Source organism: Ptychodera flava, chromosome 5 (assembly GCF_041260155.1).
Source record: "Ptychodera flava strain L36383 chromosome 5, AS_Pfla_20210202, whole genome shotgun sequence".
NCBI lineage: Eukaryota > Metazoa > Hemichordata > Enteropneusta > Ptychoderidae > Ptychodera > Ptychodera flava.
Genome location: NC_091932.1, coordinates 28807675 through 28825657, shown reverse-complemented (window position 1 = coordinate 28825657; position 17983 = coordinate 28807675). Strand labels below are relative to the sequence as shown.

Genomic DNA, 17983 nt, shown 5'->3' with positions numbered 1-17983 from the left:
TGAATACGCTTTCATTGTAAATATTGTTGTCATGGAATCAGCATTCAAAAGCATTAAAATTAAGCATACTATGTAAAACAGATTATCAAATACACGACAAAAGATATTTTATTGATTTAAGGATGCATATCAATAGTTCGCATTGCTTCTTAATTGACCCATGACCTTAAGATTTGTAGGTCAAGGTCAATAGGTATTGCCTTCAGCAACTTAGAAATTGTTCGTGGGATTTTTTTGCAAATAGCTTTGCAACATTTTTACCAAACCAAAAAGTACAAACATGAAAATCTAGTCAGCTATAAGAGCTAATGCGATCTCTTTAAAATACTAATGTTTTTTATCATATACCTTGTTGACAGGGCGGCAATCACCATAGCAACCATCAATGCATTTTCAGATACAGTAATAGAGCGACATTGGACATACCTTTGCATGTATATTAATGGTTATAAAATCATAACTTTTGTGTGCTAAGTACACAGCAATGTCAACTAAAGTCATATCGACAGTAAAAGAGGTCAAAAGGCAAATATACGTAAGTGTGTTTGATTGTTTAAAAATTTGGCAAAGTTTTATGTTTTTGTTTTCATGATTGAAGTAACATGTTCACTTATCAAAATGAGTATCTGTGTCGTACCAACGTAGTTAGTGAGATGATTATAAGCTTGTCAACGAGTAGACAAGTAGTCTGATCTCAAGAGATACCGATATACTATAACTTTTTCCGGATTTCATGTTGAGCTACCCTGTATCTCCAGATAAATGCTTTTGGTTGTTATTTTCCATTGGGGCGGAGCTTAGGTCACATGGGAAAAGCTTTGACAAGAAGCCTGGCAGCCGATAGACTTCTGCTGTTATGTATTGCTTAAAAATAAAAAAGGTCAGGTTTTGTTTGTAAATAAACTTTGTAATACTGATACATCTGCTTATGTTGATTTTAGGAACACTGAACAAGGACATCCTTGCAAATGCATGTATTACTATTATATAATAATGGGCTCTTGTTTTTCATCTCTACCATGAATATGCAAGTATTAGCAAAATTTGAAGAAACTGAAGTAATACCTAGGAACCTTTAAAGATAATTGTGAGAAAATTGTGTTTTTCAAACAAAAACGAAAAAAAGGCCAAAAATTTCAAGTACGAAAGTTTATTCTCAGCTTGAATAACCTCACTCAGGTTGTCCCTAGAAACCCACATAACACATTTCAAAGTTGATAAAAGGAAGAATGCCCCAAATATAAATATGTAAATTTCACCATGATTTGAACAAATCTTAATGAACTCAGCCAAATGAGTTGCATACCAGTATTGACATTAATTAGACCAGCAGTTTCAGAGAATAAAACAATTGTTGATAGATGACGGATGACGACGGACAATCCACCTATCTGATATGCTCCACGTCACTGACAGCGGACGTAAAAACTGCGTAACCTCCTTAATTCCTGCAAAATGATCGCTGTGTCGTGAATATCTTGGTCCAGTTAGTTGCGCTGATTTAATGACTGTCGGTTTCAATGTTACACATGTTGCTACAGCAAGTAGAATTGCAACTTCAGTTCGCCTTTTTTGAATCTATTTATTCGCCTTTTGTTGAAAGTTTTGAATTTTGTCTAGGCATGTACAATACACATATCATGCGCATATAATATCCGAGTAATTAAGTAACAAAGAATCATCAACATATAAAATAATTCGGCTTCATGCGATTTATAAAACTGGAAAAGTGAGTTGTTTAAGTAATAAAATCAAACATCTTGAAATTAAACTTGACTAGTACTCCAAGGGAGTGATTTATTTGTTGTACATCCTATTGGTTTTATGGTCATATACTCACTTATTTTTTCAGACATGGAAATTCACTTAACCTTTGGTGATTAAAATACAATTAGCCACCTCCTAAATAATCTTTAATTTAATATATATTTCAATAAAGTAAAAAAGATTAAGTGGCATTTCTTTTTTCACGCAATATCATTGTCTCGATTGAGTTAATTTGTGAAAAATTTTGTTAAATCTAACGTAATGGATGTTTCAGAGGATGTTAATCAAAACAAGCGGGCGAAAAATGTGCAAATATTACGTCCACGTATCATTTAGGGTGCTATGGCTCACATCTTAATAAGCTCGGGGAACTCAACTTTTGGAAAGGTTTGTTCAAAGCAACCAAAATTCGCAAGTTTGAAACTGTATTACATATTGTATAATCTAGACTGCCGAGAAAAAGTGTTCCCACAAGAAAACACTTAGTATACTTGACTGTGAAATTCAGTTCAATCTACTATTAACTGCAATCTGAGTCTAGGTGTCACAAAGGGATGCTACAAATGTAAATACTGGAGTCTATCAGAAAAAGATGTATAATTTGTGAAAGAACAAAATATTAATAAAGGGCTAAACGCGAGAACCCCTACATCAAGCAGTAGACTTGAGGCCAAACATAAGTCTTTGGGAAAATGCTGTAGAAAGGATGAAGGCTATAACGTCTAGGGATTGTAGCAGCAGAAGCACACTGCCACCGCAGCTGCTATACAGTACCCGGCAGAACTAACGCAACAAAAGGCAAGCCTCAGGCAGGCCACAGGCTTGCCACAGGCCAGCTCAGGCTCACATAGGCTTGCCTGGGTCTGCTACAAAACCCTTGATTTTGCAGAATGCACAGTCTGAGCTTGTGTTTGATAGCTAATATGAACACATCTTGTAAGACTGAAGGACAGCCAGGGGCGTAAACAAGTGACAAGATGGAGTTCAGTTCAGATACAGCGCTGTGATGGAGATACTTGTAGAGTTCAGTAATTTTTCCCCACATAAATGAAAATTGGTCAAGGAAAGAAAATTGGTCAAGGAAAGAGCCGTATCGTGCACAAAATATTTGGAAAATGGAATTCGATTGTATGGTCGTAAATGACCAGAGTCATTCATTGCCGTCCACACGACGTTAGGTCGTTATCGTTCAGCTGTCAGTGAATTTGATTCCGCTGGAGCCATTCACGTCATTTCCAAACCCTTGAAAATGTTCTGACGAAGATTCGTCCAAGAAGAAAATATTTCCTTCCTTCGCTATATATGTCGTTTTACGTTTCTGCCAAGTTTTCTTTAAAAAGTACACCGAAGTTTTCTTTTTTAAATTTGTTCTTTAAAATGTATGGACAGGCATTATTTCTCATCTCAAAATAGTATATGTCCCAGGACAATAGTAAAAAAAACACCCTAGCTGTCTTTATTTTTGGGCACATTACTAACGCTAGGATTTTTTTCCAGAATCTGAATAACAGGACTATTATTGTTCAGAGTTTTCCACTGACTTTTGACAGCAGGGCGTGACATCTGGCCACATTTTAGGTAACAGAAAAAATTGTGTAGCCTGTTCATTTACCACCCAGGCTTCCGTTAGGAGATGAAGTGGTTCTGAAAGTTTATTTTTAATTTACTGAACAATAGACATCAAACAGGTCCAATAATCATTATCATTAAAGGTAACTAAGAAATTTTAAGGGATATATCAAAAAAGACAAAAGCAATGGGGTAATCTTGAACCACGAATACTTTGGTACCACTTGTCCGGAATGGTACGTGTACCCTGCCAGCTAGCTGTCCCCATCAAAATTTACCCAAAGCGACAAATCTAATACAACGTTACCGGAAATTTGATAAATATCTGATAAACATTACGTCGATGCGCAGTTAGTTTGTTCAAGCGTTTGTTGACAGTTGATGTCTTGATATCGATGATATAATACGTTGATATGCAGTCAGCAACAGGCTGCCCTGGTTACACTGTCCGCTGGTTCCGTAAAATTAGATATTAAATGTCTAAACCTTCGCCAATTTCAAAAGTAAGACTTTCTACAGCTGAGTAGCATACACACGCAGATCTAGATCGCTTAAATTTGATAATTTTCTCTTGATACATTTTCAGAAGCATTCCCTTGTCTTACTTATTCGGCGTCGATTTTCATGATGAGCGTCCATTTTTAGCAATCCGCGTTAAGTACCCAAGGAGCCCTATACATGTAATTATAGGAAATACGTCAATCCGAAAACCACTGGCGCAACTGGGGCAGCAACGGGTTGTCTGATGAATCTGATTAAAATCAGATGTAGGGTACGCCGACGCCTATACGGTATTCCTTTGCTGTTACCTCACAGCACCAGAATACCGTTTAGACGTCTGATGACCTCTTTAAGGTGGTGTGGCATGAAAAAATGTGATTTTGGGCAATTTTCACCTTTTTTACATAAATCAGTACGTCATATACTACCACCTTGTGAGGATTGCCTTTACATGCATGCATGCTTTGCGTGCAAACTATCAGACTGCTGTCTGGAAGGAAGCCTTGCTTGTCATCCATATATACTAAATTTTCATGAAGGGCATGGTTGGGTTATTGAAGACCATTGTTTGTCAATCAAATCAATAAGGGGCATACCAGGGTTGTTGGAGTTTGAGGCATGTAAATGTTCAAAATAGTGCAAATTTCCGCCATGTCAATGTCTGGTAAACGGAATAAGGTATACTCCGGTATATATAATCTCCTGACATATGGAAATATTATTGTTTGAAGAACAGCTAGGTTACTGATGATGATGATGATGATGATGATGATGATGGAGAAGAAAATAATAATGAGCATCAATGTAAAGATTGTTACCTAGATATTACTACTTTCTTATGAAATGCTTTATAGTGTGTTAGTGGTGGTTGACTAATGTACGTAACAATTACTGGTACTGTATTTTGATAAAACCCATGCCAGGGAAAACGTAGAGGATCATAGAAAGTCAACATAACATTGGTCGTTGGTCATTTGTAATTAGTAATTTAACGATGAACGTTAATATGTTTGTTTTATTTAGTGCTATTTACTTTTGATCAAGCGGTTCAAAATAGTAGTTTTATTATTAGCTCTATCAGACACATTTCATTTTGTTATCTATCGTTGATATATTTACGGCTGATGTCCAGCAGCATTAAAAACTTATTTCTGACTGGTCTATTTCTTTGTTAGATCAGGTGTTGGCCACACTGGGGCTCAGTACGTTGTTCAAATTGTCACGTTAAAGTTCAGATGTCATGTCACTAATGATTTTGCATTTACGTAAACGTTCGAAAAAACATGAAAATGACACATGTTTGTTTACAGTAGTATGAAAATTCTGAAGATATACATTATTGGCAAATACGTATAGCTATAGCTAATAGCTGTTGGCTCTTAGCTAAATATAAGCTTGTTCATATTGCTTATCCTTGATAATTATGATGTTTAATACAAACTGGTACCATAAAATACTCTTTCCGTGTAAAAACATATACGTAACACCATAGAAATCACCATTTTATTCTGTGTTTAACCTTGTTCTTTCATTGACCTTGACCTTTGTTTGAAAAGAGCATCAGACAATGTGGTCAAATTTAATACCGGTAGAAGCCACATGTATCGTTTATCAAAGACAAGAGTGCATCTTTGCTGACAAGAGTGCACCTTGCTTGAGAATGTCAAAAGTGCACAACAAAAGAGACCTGAAATGTAAACTTTCCATGTTTTGAACTTTGACCTCATTTGGTCATGTACGCCTAACCTTGACTTTGTGGTCACATCTTGAGTGAAAGTTAGAATGTGTAACATATCCTATTTATGTTATCAATTTTGGTATGAACATTTTCATAAAGCAGGATATTCACTTTTGTATACAATTGTACTTTCTTAATAATTCAGATGTTTGTTTCTATGGCAACGGTTTTCACCCATTACTAAGCTACCAAAATTTTTCAGAAATTCAGAGTTTCAACTTTCAAAAATATATTAAGTGTGAGATTGCCCTCTGCTTGCCCCAAATAGTACCAATTGACCATAATTGGGGCCTTGCTCATAGAGTACAGTATAACTGAAAACACACTGATGGTTGCCTTGGTAATTACTCACTACCAACAACATCCCTGATACATAACATACTAATTTTCAAAGAGCACATATCTGTGGCTATGTCTGAACAAGTTTTTGAGTTTCTATCATATTTTATGTTAATGTAGCAGAAAAGTATTTATGAAAAATGCTCTATTTTATCGAAATTCTGAGATGTTATGGGCATGACCTATTGACCTTGACCCAGAATGTTCAAGGTCATGGGGTCAATTGAAAGGCCATGATGTGAGGTACCAGAGTCTGTCTTGAAATCACGTAAATATTTTTTACCGTTCCCTGGAAAATCAGTTTTCTCTAAAATTCTTAGCTTATAAGATTGTAAGTATTGTTGCCATGACAACGACTTTTGAGACAGAAAGCTACTTCTGCGACCTGTCCACCAAAAATTTTCAGAAAGTTCAGATTTTGGGCTTTCAGAAAATGTATGGTGGAATTTGCCCACCCAAATGGTACCAAAAACCTATCTGGCTCATGGACTAAATCACCGCATGTGCACGTAGTGAACGAGACCAAACCAGAGGCTGGAATTACACGAACCCGGATGGGCCGAAGTTTAACACTACAAATGAATATTCTGGCTGTGTTATTTTCAAAGTCAGCATGGAGTCGCACGGCGTTTTGAAGAGTGTGTCAGTCTTTTCCCGTTCATGTGCATATTGCAGTGAGGGCGGTAAAGGTCACTGTCATGCGTACAATACATAACTTGTGCAGATTCACTCTATTTGTGGTCAAATGGGAACAAAATCTGCACAGCAAACCTCCAGAACAGTTTCAGCGGCCACGCTTTCTTTGGCAGAAACACAATCTTCATATAAGCGTCCACTTGAAATGTGTGCCAGTGTTTGTTTTATATATTTTCCTTGATGTATTCTGTCTATTTTGTTCCTGTTTGTATTCGATCCCTTTAACCACACACCGATGAAGGATTGTACCTGAAAATGGTGTCTTGTATTACGCAACATCTAGTGTTTTTATTCCGTTTTCATCATGATTTCCGGTTGGTATCCTGAAAATCATTTTTGTTGCCTTTTTTACAGCCACTCTTTTTATTCAGTCCTTTGTGTGAAGCAGTATAGAATAGAACTTATTCTTATTCCAGAACGATTTCGTCTGTATCCAACATATGATAAGTTTGTTGATCGCAAAACCTCCAAAATCAGTATAGATAAAATATTATCTTTTTATACACAGATCCTTTAAGCTAAGAAAACAGTATCTTTTGCAGTATGTATAATTTGCTGAAGTATCATACAAGTCTTTCTTTTCTCTGTGCATGTGTAGTAACATTCTGCGATGAGTTTTTGAAATGAAGTTTCTCAGTCTCTCATATCTAGTGTTTTTATTCCGTTTTTATTACGATTTCTGATTTATATCGTGAAAAATCCTGTTTGTCGCCTTTTTTTACTGAAAATGATGAGGATAAATGGGGCATTAGGTCCATAAATACCTCGAAAATTTTAAAATTGTCAAATTTTCGACCACAAAGAATTGCACGGTCGATGTGATCCTGACCATTCCTTCCGAAGATTTAACAGTTAGTCCCTTAATAGATTGAGTGACAAGATTGTGTCATTGTTTGTTTGTGTTTTTTTACCAATGACCATTACAAAACGAATATTTTCTTCTTGCGATTGGATTTCCTCTAAACGGAAACCCAAGTTAAATTTCATAATAGGATTTTCCTAGAGCCGCGTGTAAAGACCTCCTGGACGTTTTAAGAGCATGTCCGCCAATTTTAGATGGACTTGCTTTGTCATCAAGTTTAGCCAAGTACATCCCATGACCCTGGTGTAATGTCGATGTTATGTCCATGACCGCAGAGGTTCGAACCTCCACGCGGAAATATCGAGAAGGTTCAAGGGTCAACAGTTATGCCCGTATAGAAGACACACGGATGTAAATTTCCCATTTCTGTACATCGATATAAGTATGGATGCTACATGTACGTACGAACAAATGAAAATACCTAAACCTTGTAGATTTGACATTGAAAACGTTGGAAATATAATGTTCTTTTGGTGAAGGGGAATTGTAGACTATAGAATAATTACTTACAGCTGAGTGGTATTTTAGTGCACAGGACCCAGCTTTCCGATGTTAAGAGAAATTTTGGAAGTCCAGGTATCTTTTCATATGCTTCGATATACAAGGTCGAAAAGCGGAACAAATTACCAATGCTTGCATGTAACATCCGTAATTCATCATTATACAAACATTAATAAGCCAAGGTCATGTTCAAGCGTTCTCACACCAGTTCAGTGACTACAAATCTCTGTCAAGAACTTGGCCGTGCCCGTGAACTTTGCACTCTCTTAAAATCCAGGAAATTGTGGCGACGTATCCTTGACATTGATTTATGCGAATATCATTCCCGATTGGTACTCGAAGATTATGTGTGCTGAAACATGCGCCGATCCGAAAGTTCAAAACTGGCTCAACGAATTTTTGTAAAACGTGCTATACGGAGGCAGGAAATAAGACCGTAGAAACATTTGAAAAGGTGTAAAGGAGTGTGAAGGAGATAGAATTACAGTACCGGAAAACGGCAGATAGAAAATACTGGGTGTCATCTCCTGGTGTAATCTTATTAATTTTCACTTATTAATTTCCAACCTGTCTTTCAAATAAAGATTTCGACTCCAAACCGTAAAATAAGAATTTTACTGCGTGTGGGACAGCTATGGTGTTGACTCAATCAAATAATAGGCTGACACGGACAGCCGATTGGCAAGTTTGCATTGTTTGCGGAGCAATTAAAGTGGTGTTGGAGCGGAGATAAGGACTTTGTAGGTAATAAAGAAAGCAGTCAGACGGTTTGGAGTCGAAATCATTTGAAATATCAGTGTCTAAATTAATAAAATTACTCGTAATAAAGGAAGCAGTCAGACTGTTATGAGTAACTTTATTTGAAATATTACAGTCAAAATTAATACAGTGATAAAATCAACCTTGCACAAATAACTCCAACCCTCCCCACCCCAGGGGACTGACTGCTATCCCCTGTGATGTACTCTAAATCAGGGTAGAAGACGGCCACGGTGGGTAGCCAACGATCTACTCTCATGACTGTGGGAAAGTCTCAGAGACCCCGTAAACGAAATCGCTGCAGGACCTACCATAACTACGAAGGGACAGTAAAATGAGGTCAGTTAGTCATAACGTAAAGTTTCCCTCAGTGTCTGGTGAAAGGATGGTTTGCGATTAAATGTCTTTGGGTCAGGAAAATACAAATTGAGGAAAATTTTGCGTACAACTCAAACACTGTGGACAGAATGTTCCTAAAATGTATATATACACGAACAGTAGATCTCAAAGGGAAATTTGTCACTCTGACTCAACTGACGCTTCATTGGAGATCTATTCTGTCGTTCTGAAGGATGTAACCCGGATTTACTGAATACAATGATGTAATCAACAATTTCATGGACTCAAAATGTTAGTAAACGCATTTTTTATCATTTTAATTGTCTCGTTTAACTGTCTTGGACTTGAGGGCTTCACAGAAATTTCACTACGAACCCAGACGTCTCAATATGAGCGCATGCGTCATCGAAGCACACGAGGTAGAGTTCTACGTAGAAAATGAGTAGATGTTTACAACGATTCAAACGCTGACATGTGAACGTATCTCACATCCTGCCATTCTCTAAGGACGCCGAACCATACAAAGATCTGGTCTTCCTGTTATGACCCATTAGATATATTTCACATTGTTCAAGATTTTATGAACCATCGGAAACGTGCAGAGCCAGATATCATCGACCAAACTATATTTATAAAATGAAATACTTTGCTATCAACAACGCATTTTGCTTGGATAGTATGTATCGAGTTTCTGGTTGTAAAAAGGCATTGCAATCTTGCCTCAATATACCGAGAATACATTCTTCAGACTTTCCTTCAAACTTTATTTCTTTTTTCCACAGTCTCGAATTTTCTGAACAAAATAAATAGGATGCACACAGAGGCTAAAAGTGTAAAGGCTGATGCTTCCTGGACACAGCTTTATATGGAAAAGCTTGGTAAGTTACAAAACAGTCATATATCTAGAGATCACCTTGTATATCGAAATATCGCAGCACAACGATCAAAGTAGTACATTAGAAATGGCACACCATACAAATTCGCTTCGGTTATTTTGTTTCATGTGAGCAGCTGTTCATATTACACAGCTCACAGGAACATGCTAAATTGTCAGTCCACAGATCTGCAGATCTCCACTCCAGCCACTACCTCCCCCCCCCCCCTCCTGGTTGTAGATGTAATACAGAATTGAGGGTAGATACCAGAAATTATGTCATCAGCATATTTACATATATGATTGATAATTGAACATGTTTCATCAAGTAACACAAACTACTGCCCACAAGAAACAAAAATAGCCGAAATAAATTAAGAGTATAGCGACTTTATCTCTTAACAAAACAATTCCTTTTTTCATTTACAATTTTGTCATTTCACGGGATACAAGAGTTCGGCAGAGCAGTATCGATTTTCAAGAAAACAATTCACTATTCGACCAAATAAAAATTAAAGTAGACAAGCTTTGAAGCACTGATAGCTACCAGTAGTCATTCCTGACGAAGGACAATATGATGTCTGTCCCGGCAAAACATAAATACACACATGAACACATACATACATACATACATACATACATACATACATACATACATACATACATACATACATACTTGTCTTTCCGAAAATTATTAAGTCAACTGTAAACAATGTAACTTCAAAGGAGAGCTAGCGCTCAGAAAACAAGAAAAAGTCAGGATAAGCTTACGCGACCCACATCATGAAGGGACAACGTGCAAATCTGAACGCCGTAATGTTTATACCTTTTGTTTTATCGCTGGGGAGGCCACGAATAAATTCACACATTTATTGTCGATGGAAGTAACCGATAAACATGGGTTTCTAAACGCCGCGGCGTTTTTCGAGGAATTGCAAGTGCTTTCGCAGCATCGAGTGTCCGGATGTGAGCCAAATGGTCACGCCCACCAATAACAGAGAGCGTCGTGACCAAAGGCGAGTACTGATAGATATTTCGCGTTGATAAAGTTTCATTGCAAGTTCTAACAACAAAGTAGGTCACACGGTTTCCTCAGCATATGCAAACGAGATGTTCACGTTGACCCAATTTTACAGAAAACGCCAGACGCCCGACAGACTTGTGACGACATGAACTTTGACAGCAGCAAAATGTTAGAAAAGGCCCTGTACTTTCTTCCAATCCCCTACAAAACAGTCAACCGAAAGGGACGAACTTTGGCTGCGAGTTGAAGTCTGGAGTGACACTTTGCACTCTCACTCGAGGCGGAGGAAGATACACTCTTTTGAACCACTTACATGTAGGTCAGGAGTCAAAGAGGATTCCGCTACCACATGGATGTAAAAACCAAAGCAATAGGCAAAAGATCTGCCCCCAGAAGCAAGAACAGATCATTGTCAGAATAATTGGGAGCAGACCCCATGTTGTGAATTAGGTAACGCTCTTCTATGATAACAAATATTGAGAAGCTCGAGGAGAAAGTTACGTCATCGATTGGATGACAGTTTGCAGATTTCGGAACACTGAAGAAGAGGCGGAAGCTAAAATCACCAAGTCGAACGATAACCGAGAGATGTTGAACAGCCTGGCCAATTCATCGCCAACAAAGATCGAATACACTTGACTGTAAATGGCTTTATAATGGAGGTATATTTCACCTAACATTAACTTGAATGTCACGTCAAACACGACCCACTACAATAACCAGAAGGATATGGCATTGAACATCAAGAGGGACATGATTATTGTACGCGGAAGTCGATCACAACATCTTGCAAGACATTCTGAGAGGGAGCATAGAAGGACACAAAATTAATCCACTCACCGTGAAATCCAAGTATTAACGTAAATATGACAAAACGATAGCACAGCAGCCACATTCTTCAACTTTCCGTTACTGCGATGTGTATCTCAAAACTGTTCACTCGTAAGTCGTCGACTTGACCGCTCCGACAACTTTCCTGTTTTGAAATCCATACAGGGACAGTCCAACTTGGCAGGCGTACCTAATGACGTACATTATCGGGTTGAGTCTGCGCAGCAGCTCTCCTTCCTGGACTGGATGTTCCGTAAACAGGAGGCTAGCAAACTATTCAGATCCGGTACAGCAAGAATATATGTACCTATCGTACTCGATATTCATATGCTTTCAACTTCCTTGAAAGAGGAATGAAACACACAAACTTGAAATATGTGCGTTTACTTCCTTTTGGTCAGAATTGCAATGGCAGCTGATTAAAAAGATGGGAGGCTTAACTTCATTAAATAATTTACGGTAACAGAATTGATCGAAGTCACACGGCAGTTTCTAAATGGTTGTGCGATTTTTGGATATCATCTGTACACCACAGACATAATTTGCCACCGGGAGAAAGTATTGATCACGTTTGTATAGTGTCAAGGTCGCTAAAGATACCGTGACCCATCACACCAGCTCCATGCATCACACTAAAGTCACAGTGCAATGACGCCACCCCCAACCCTCATACCCCAACCGGGAAATGCCAAGCTCTCGATGTCTAGAATCAGTGAGTCAACGTACTACGGACCCGTCACAGTGGCATGATAACGACGACTTCTTTGAAGAATCTCGCTCGAACGACCACTTTCAGCGTCACGGTGCTCCTCAAAATTTCTCCAATGTCAATGCGCAATATATAAGTATTCTATGGTATGACTCCAGTCGACTGGCATTTTTTTTACGGTGTCAAACTAAGATATATAGAGCCATGACCTGTGGGACCCATCGGCATATAGCTTGCTGCTGGAGTAATGTTCAGTTTGAAGTCCGCGTTCCGTTTCTCTGATCTCTCTTGACAGCGCCCTCATTCAATACCGTGAAACACTGTTTGTATCGGAGATCTTTGCTGAAGCCAGAGTTAAAAAAATCCTCTGTCCTGCGTGTTCTTAAAGTTTTCGCCGGCTGATGAAAACAGAATGGACCTGTAAATACAAACACAATCTGCCTTTATTTGGTTGTTTTCTTGCATAAAGTACTGTGTGATGCACGTATGAATATATCGTTATGAAAACTGGATCACTACATTAGCTTACTGTCATTTGCAATATTCAATCAAGATTTCGCGGCCTTGTTTATTGAACGTAGCTAAATTGTTTTCTTTACCGCTCAATGATTTCTGCAATTCTACAAAGCTGATTGATAGACAAGTACTGTTGCCTCGGTTCTTAAGTTTTTTTTCCTTCATTGGGTAATTTGTTTCCATGACAATTTGCACGGTGACCTCCAATTTGTAATCTTGATTTACATAAAGAATGAAAGATTTCTTGAGGAAAATTTGAGCAAAAAGTTAAGTCTTTCACTTTCATGGGTATGGAGGTTCAATAAGATACAGTCAGTCTGAGAACAACTTAGATTTTATATATATATATATATATATATATATATATATATATATATATATATATATATATATAATAAACTGTAGGAATTCAGGTGATCCCCAGTGGAGCGTGGAGTGGGGTGAAGATAGAAGAAACTTGGGTTGACACACACTGCCACACCTGGTTGTTAGGTTCCAAACGTATTTATTATACCTCAAACACAACGTTTCGCTCTAAATTTAGAGCTTCTTCAGGTGGTTTCTACAATTAAAAGTACGAATGTAAAAATTACAATGGTTGAATTGTATAGGAAAACGAGCAATGTGGAGTTACAAGTATCTGAAAACCTGTAGATGTACATGAATGACAGGAGAGAGACTAACTTCGAGGTTGTGTGTACGGTCAAAACAGTCTGGACCCACGCCGAGAGCTGGAAATGGGCGCGCTGAAGTCCAGGGGGTCCCTTTAAATACTCAAAAGCTGGTATGGGGGGCGCTGTTGAAGACTATGTAAATTTTGGGCGAATATTTAGGCCAGCTGGGGACAGTGTGTCAAGTCCATTGTGATTCTAAATGTTTGCGTAGTTTGTCATCCTGTTTGTTGACTTGTATGATGCCAATTATTGAAATAACTCTGATACTGTGTAGATCAGAATTAAAATGTATGGCGACCGGGGTATCTTTTTTGTGACGCACTGAGCAGAGGTGTTTATTAAAACGAAGTCGGAGAGATGTTTTTGTTTCCCCGACATATTGTTTATGGCAGCGTTGGCATGTGAGGAGGTATACGACGTTTTCGCTGTTGCAGCTGATGGCATTTCTGATTGTGTATGATTTGTTGTTGACCGTGCTTTGGAACTGTGAAGTATTGAGAGTATATTTTCAAATGTTGCAACCCCTCGTAGACTTACATTTGGTGAAACCGGGGCTTGATTCACCGGCGTTGTCTATATTCGAGCGGACTAGGAGGTCTTTGAGGTTAACATTGCGTCGATATGATATATTTGGCATATTAGGGATGGCTTCTTTACATCTTGATGACTTATGGAGTGTTAGGAGGTTCGAGGACATCATGAATTTCAAGTTAGGGTGACGGGGATTATATGTCGTGACTAGTGGGATGCGACAGTCTCCCTGTTTGTTTTTGTACTGAAGGAGAGCCGGCCTGGGGATTGATTTTGCTCTATTTATTTGTTCTTTGACGAGGTTGTGAGGGTAATCCCGTTCAATCAGCGATTGTTGTAGAATGTTAAGGCGTGTATCACGCCATTCTGGCTCTGAACAAATGCGACAAATGCGCATTGCCAGGCCGTAGGGGACACCTAGTTTCATATGTCTGGGGTGTGATGACTGAAAATGTAAATATTGGTGGGTATCAGTTGGTTTTTCGTACAAGTCTGTCATGATTTTGCCATTGTCATCGGCTTGTCAACGCCATTGTAGAAAACACCTGAAGAAGCTCTAAATTTAGAGCGAAACGTTGTGTTTGAGGTATAATAAATACGTTTGGAACCTAACAACCAGGTGTGGCAGTGTGTGTCAACCCAAGTTTCTTATATATATATATATATATATATATATATATATATATATATATATATATATATATATATATATATATATATATATATATATATTATATATATAAAGATATATGTTAGAGAAGACGTACATTTAATATTATATATATATATATATATATATATATATATATATATATAATATATATATATGTATAAATATATGAAGTTGGAAGTTGCAATATTTTAGAGAGGACGTACATGTAATATTTATATAGTCACTCAATCTCACATGTTTTTATTTTTATGTCCAGTGTTAATGAATGAATATGTGCGCCAGCATGTGATATAACGTCAAATTGCGATTGCATAATTCAGGATGCCAGCGCAGTTTAGTATTGTGTAAATATACTACGACGACTGAGATGCTCCTTGTGCATATCAACAATGTTTATATTTATGAATGAATTAAATAGTCATAATTTAACCTTTCTCCTATTACCGATTACACCTTCTGGCCCTGTGACATTGCCCAATGAAATTATCGTAATAAATACATAGTTGATAAATCTGTGTCGTCCATTTCGCAAGTATCCCTCCCCTCTTGATCATTGCAATGTTTGAATATCCAAAATAACTGGTAACGATTTATTTTTATGGATTTAAAAGATCAAGGGAATGAATGCTTTCGTGATCTGAGAACTACTTTATGGGTGACTTAGCGTATGTGAAGCGGCAGAGACTGGGACGCCCGATACGGCGCATAGACTGTATGCCCATTTGTAACGCGCGGCTATAGAACAGCGTAAATTCCACCCAAAATGATTTTTATCCGCATATACTGGCATTGCGATTGTAAAATAATGAACGACTTAGAAATGCTTCTAGAGCTTGGTGCATAGATATACTTAATTCTGTGAACTGGTTTCTGTAATGTGTAAATTGTGGAATAGTCTGTACTCGCAACAGTAGCTTGCTTCATATTAATGCAGGTCATACTTGCTTGGCAAACACCGTCATGAGTCAGCTTACATCATCATATAACATTCGCAGTGCGTTGGTATTGCGTGTTGCCATTAAATATTTGCATTCTTTCAATGCCTCGTCATAAATTTCTCGCTCAGGAGACGACATCAGTTTGTTGCACCGTCACGTCGTCTGCTAACTTACTGTAGTGTGTTCAACATTTCATCATCGAATACAAATCCCATTACGTAAATATGTCACAAGGGCGGTACTATAAGTAATTACTGCATTCATTATTGCAGTATTTAATTTTGTAAATGTACAATGCCATTTTCACACAAAGGTATTACCGCAGTATCGGCAGATATTCCACACCACGGATATTATAATATCATTTCACTCATGGCATTGCAGTTGCTATATATATATATAAGTCTGAGGACAGAAAAACCGTTACACTGAGGACCTTATGTTACCTTGATTCTATTCGTGAAGATAGCAGAATTAGAACGAGGGAATGAAATTTAGATACGTTACATGAAAAAACGGAAGTCGTCATGAAGTAACGTTACTAGAGATCATCATAACGCAACGATTTCAAAGCGATGTGCAACTTACCATGAACAAGCAGCAATTATAGATAAACAGAGCCTTGTGCACTGAATATTAATGCTCAAACACGACACGGCGCGAGACAACGGTGATGCATTCTGGGAGCAACTATCTTCTAGGTTATGTAGATGAGGTGGCTTTCGAAGTCGCTCATCAGTAATGAGTGTGAACTTCTATGTCTTGTATCAGTTTATGGACAAGTACTAGTACGATACAAGTGATCTAGGATACCACTAAGTCATAGTTCACGATCATTACTCTGAAGGTGGGACTTAAAAAGCCACTTCTATGTGATCTTGAACATGTGGAAGTGACATTTTCCGTGACCTTGTCTCAAAACATTCTAATTACAACATAAGTCAGTTACTCCTAGGATGCATCCCTCTGGGCCCTATCGCGCCCCCTTGCTCGGAGATCTCAGAGGGGATTTCCCAAGACTATGCAAAAGAATATTGTCAAGCGGCCACAAGAGGGCGTTTTTCTAGGGGTCGACGTCTGCCGTTCACTCTGGCACTGTGGTCGTGCTTCATCCTCTGAAAGACTGTTTTGAAATTACAGTTCTGTGCCTCAAATATTCCCCATCAAATGTAAAAACGATTCGAGAATATCCATGTCAAGTTTCCTGTAGTCCGACTGAGCTCTGTGAATGGCGGCAGACATGCATGGATATGGTCTAGCCGCTACAATTGCTCGCCTGAAATTCAAGCATATAGGGAAGCGGTCCCAGCAGCTTATATTTTTGTTAAACTAATTTGTTACAAAATGATACAAATTTGATCAACAATGCATGTTGTCCCCAAAATGTGCAAAATTTCCCCAAAAATAAACGGTAGGGGGACAGTATATGTCCCCTGATTTAAAAATTTCTGGCTCAGGCTTCAAGACTGAACTTGTTCCTGTAGTTTGCATATCAATTGCGTTTTAGCTTCCGTTTCGGGGAACAAATGTGGTTTATTCATGAATCTTTACAATCGGAAGTACCTCAGAGTACAAAGACCGTAATACTAAAATACCATTTATAATTTGGTGGCATTGTTCGAATGTCACCGTGAAGCTCTTATGTAACTTTGGTCAGTAATCAAGCCTTTTTTTCTTTTTCTCCCACGGTTATGAAGCAATTCCTTCGGAAAACATCGAATGTGTGATTTTATATGTGAATGTCTGATAGTTGGGTGATCTCCAACTAATGACAGTATTTGTACATATAAAATGCATAAATAGTCGTGTGAATAGTTCGTACAACTCATACATTATACACCCCATTTTGAACACTATTAAAGTGGACTGTATGGAAAAGCTATTTATTCCCGCGCGGGGTCAACTCCAATCGCCTTTGATTCTTGAATAGCGAGGCAACGTCGGCTCAGCCGCAGCAGCCATATTGTTCATGAATATTAATTTTCCTCAAAACTTTAGCCAGGTGTGATAGAAGAGATCAGTCGTATTCGCTGAGAAATAGTTCGTACACTCGTACGGCCCTTGCACTCAGATCGAGGCATGTAATAAATGACACAGATTTCCATACATGAATGATATTAGTGACGGATGTATCGTCATTGT

General features: G+C 38.0%; 1 protein-coding gene across 1 annotated transcript in view; it reads right to left on the bottom strand.

Moving 5' to 3' along the window:
* LOC139133444 (low-density lipoprotein receptor-related protein 4-like) overlaps positions 1–12758 on the bottom strand; it is a 37463-nt gene extending 24705 nt beyond the window's left edge. Inside the window, exon 1 of the mRNA XM_070700042.1 lies at positions 11810–12758. Coding sequence (XP_070556143.1) covers positions 11810–11864 — 55 coding nt within the window. The 5' untranslated portion in view covers positions 11865–12758. The remainder of the gene's footprint in view (positions 1–11809) is intronic.
* Positions 12759–17983: the final 5225 nt, after the last annotated feature.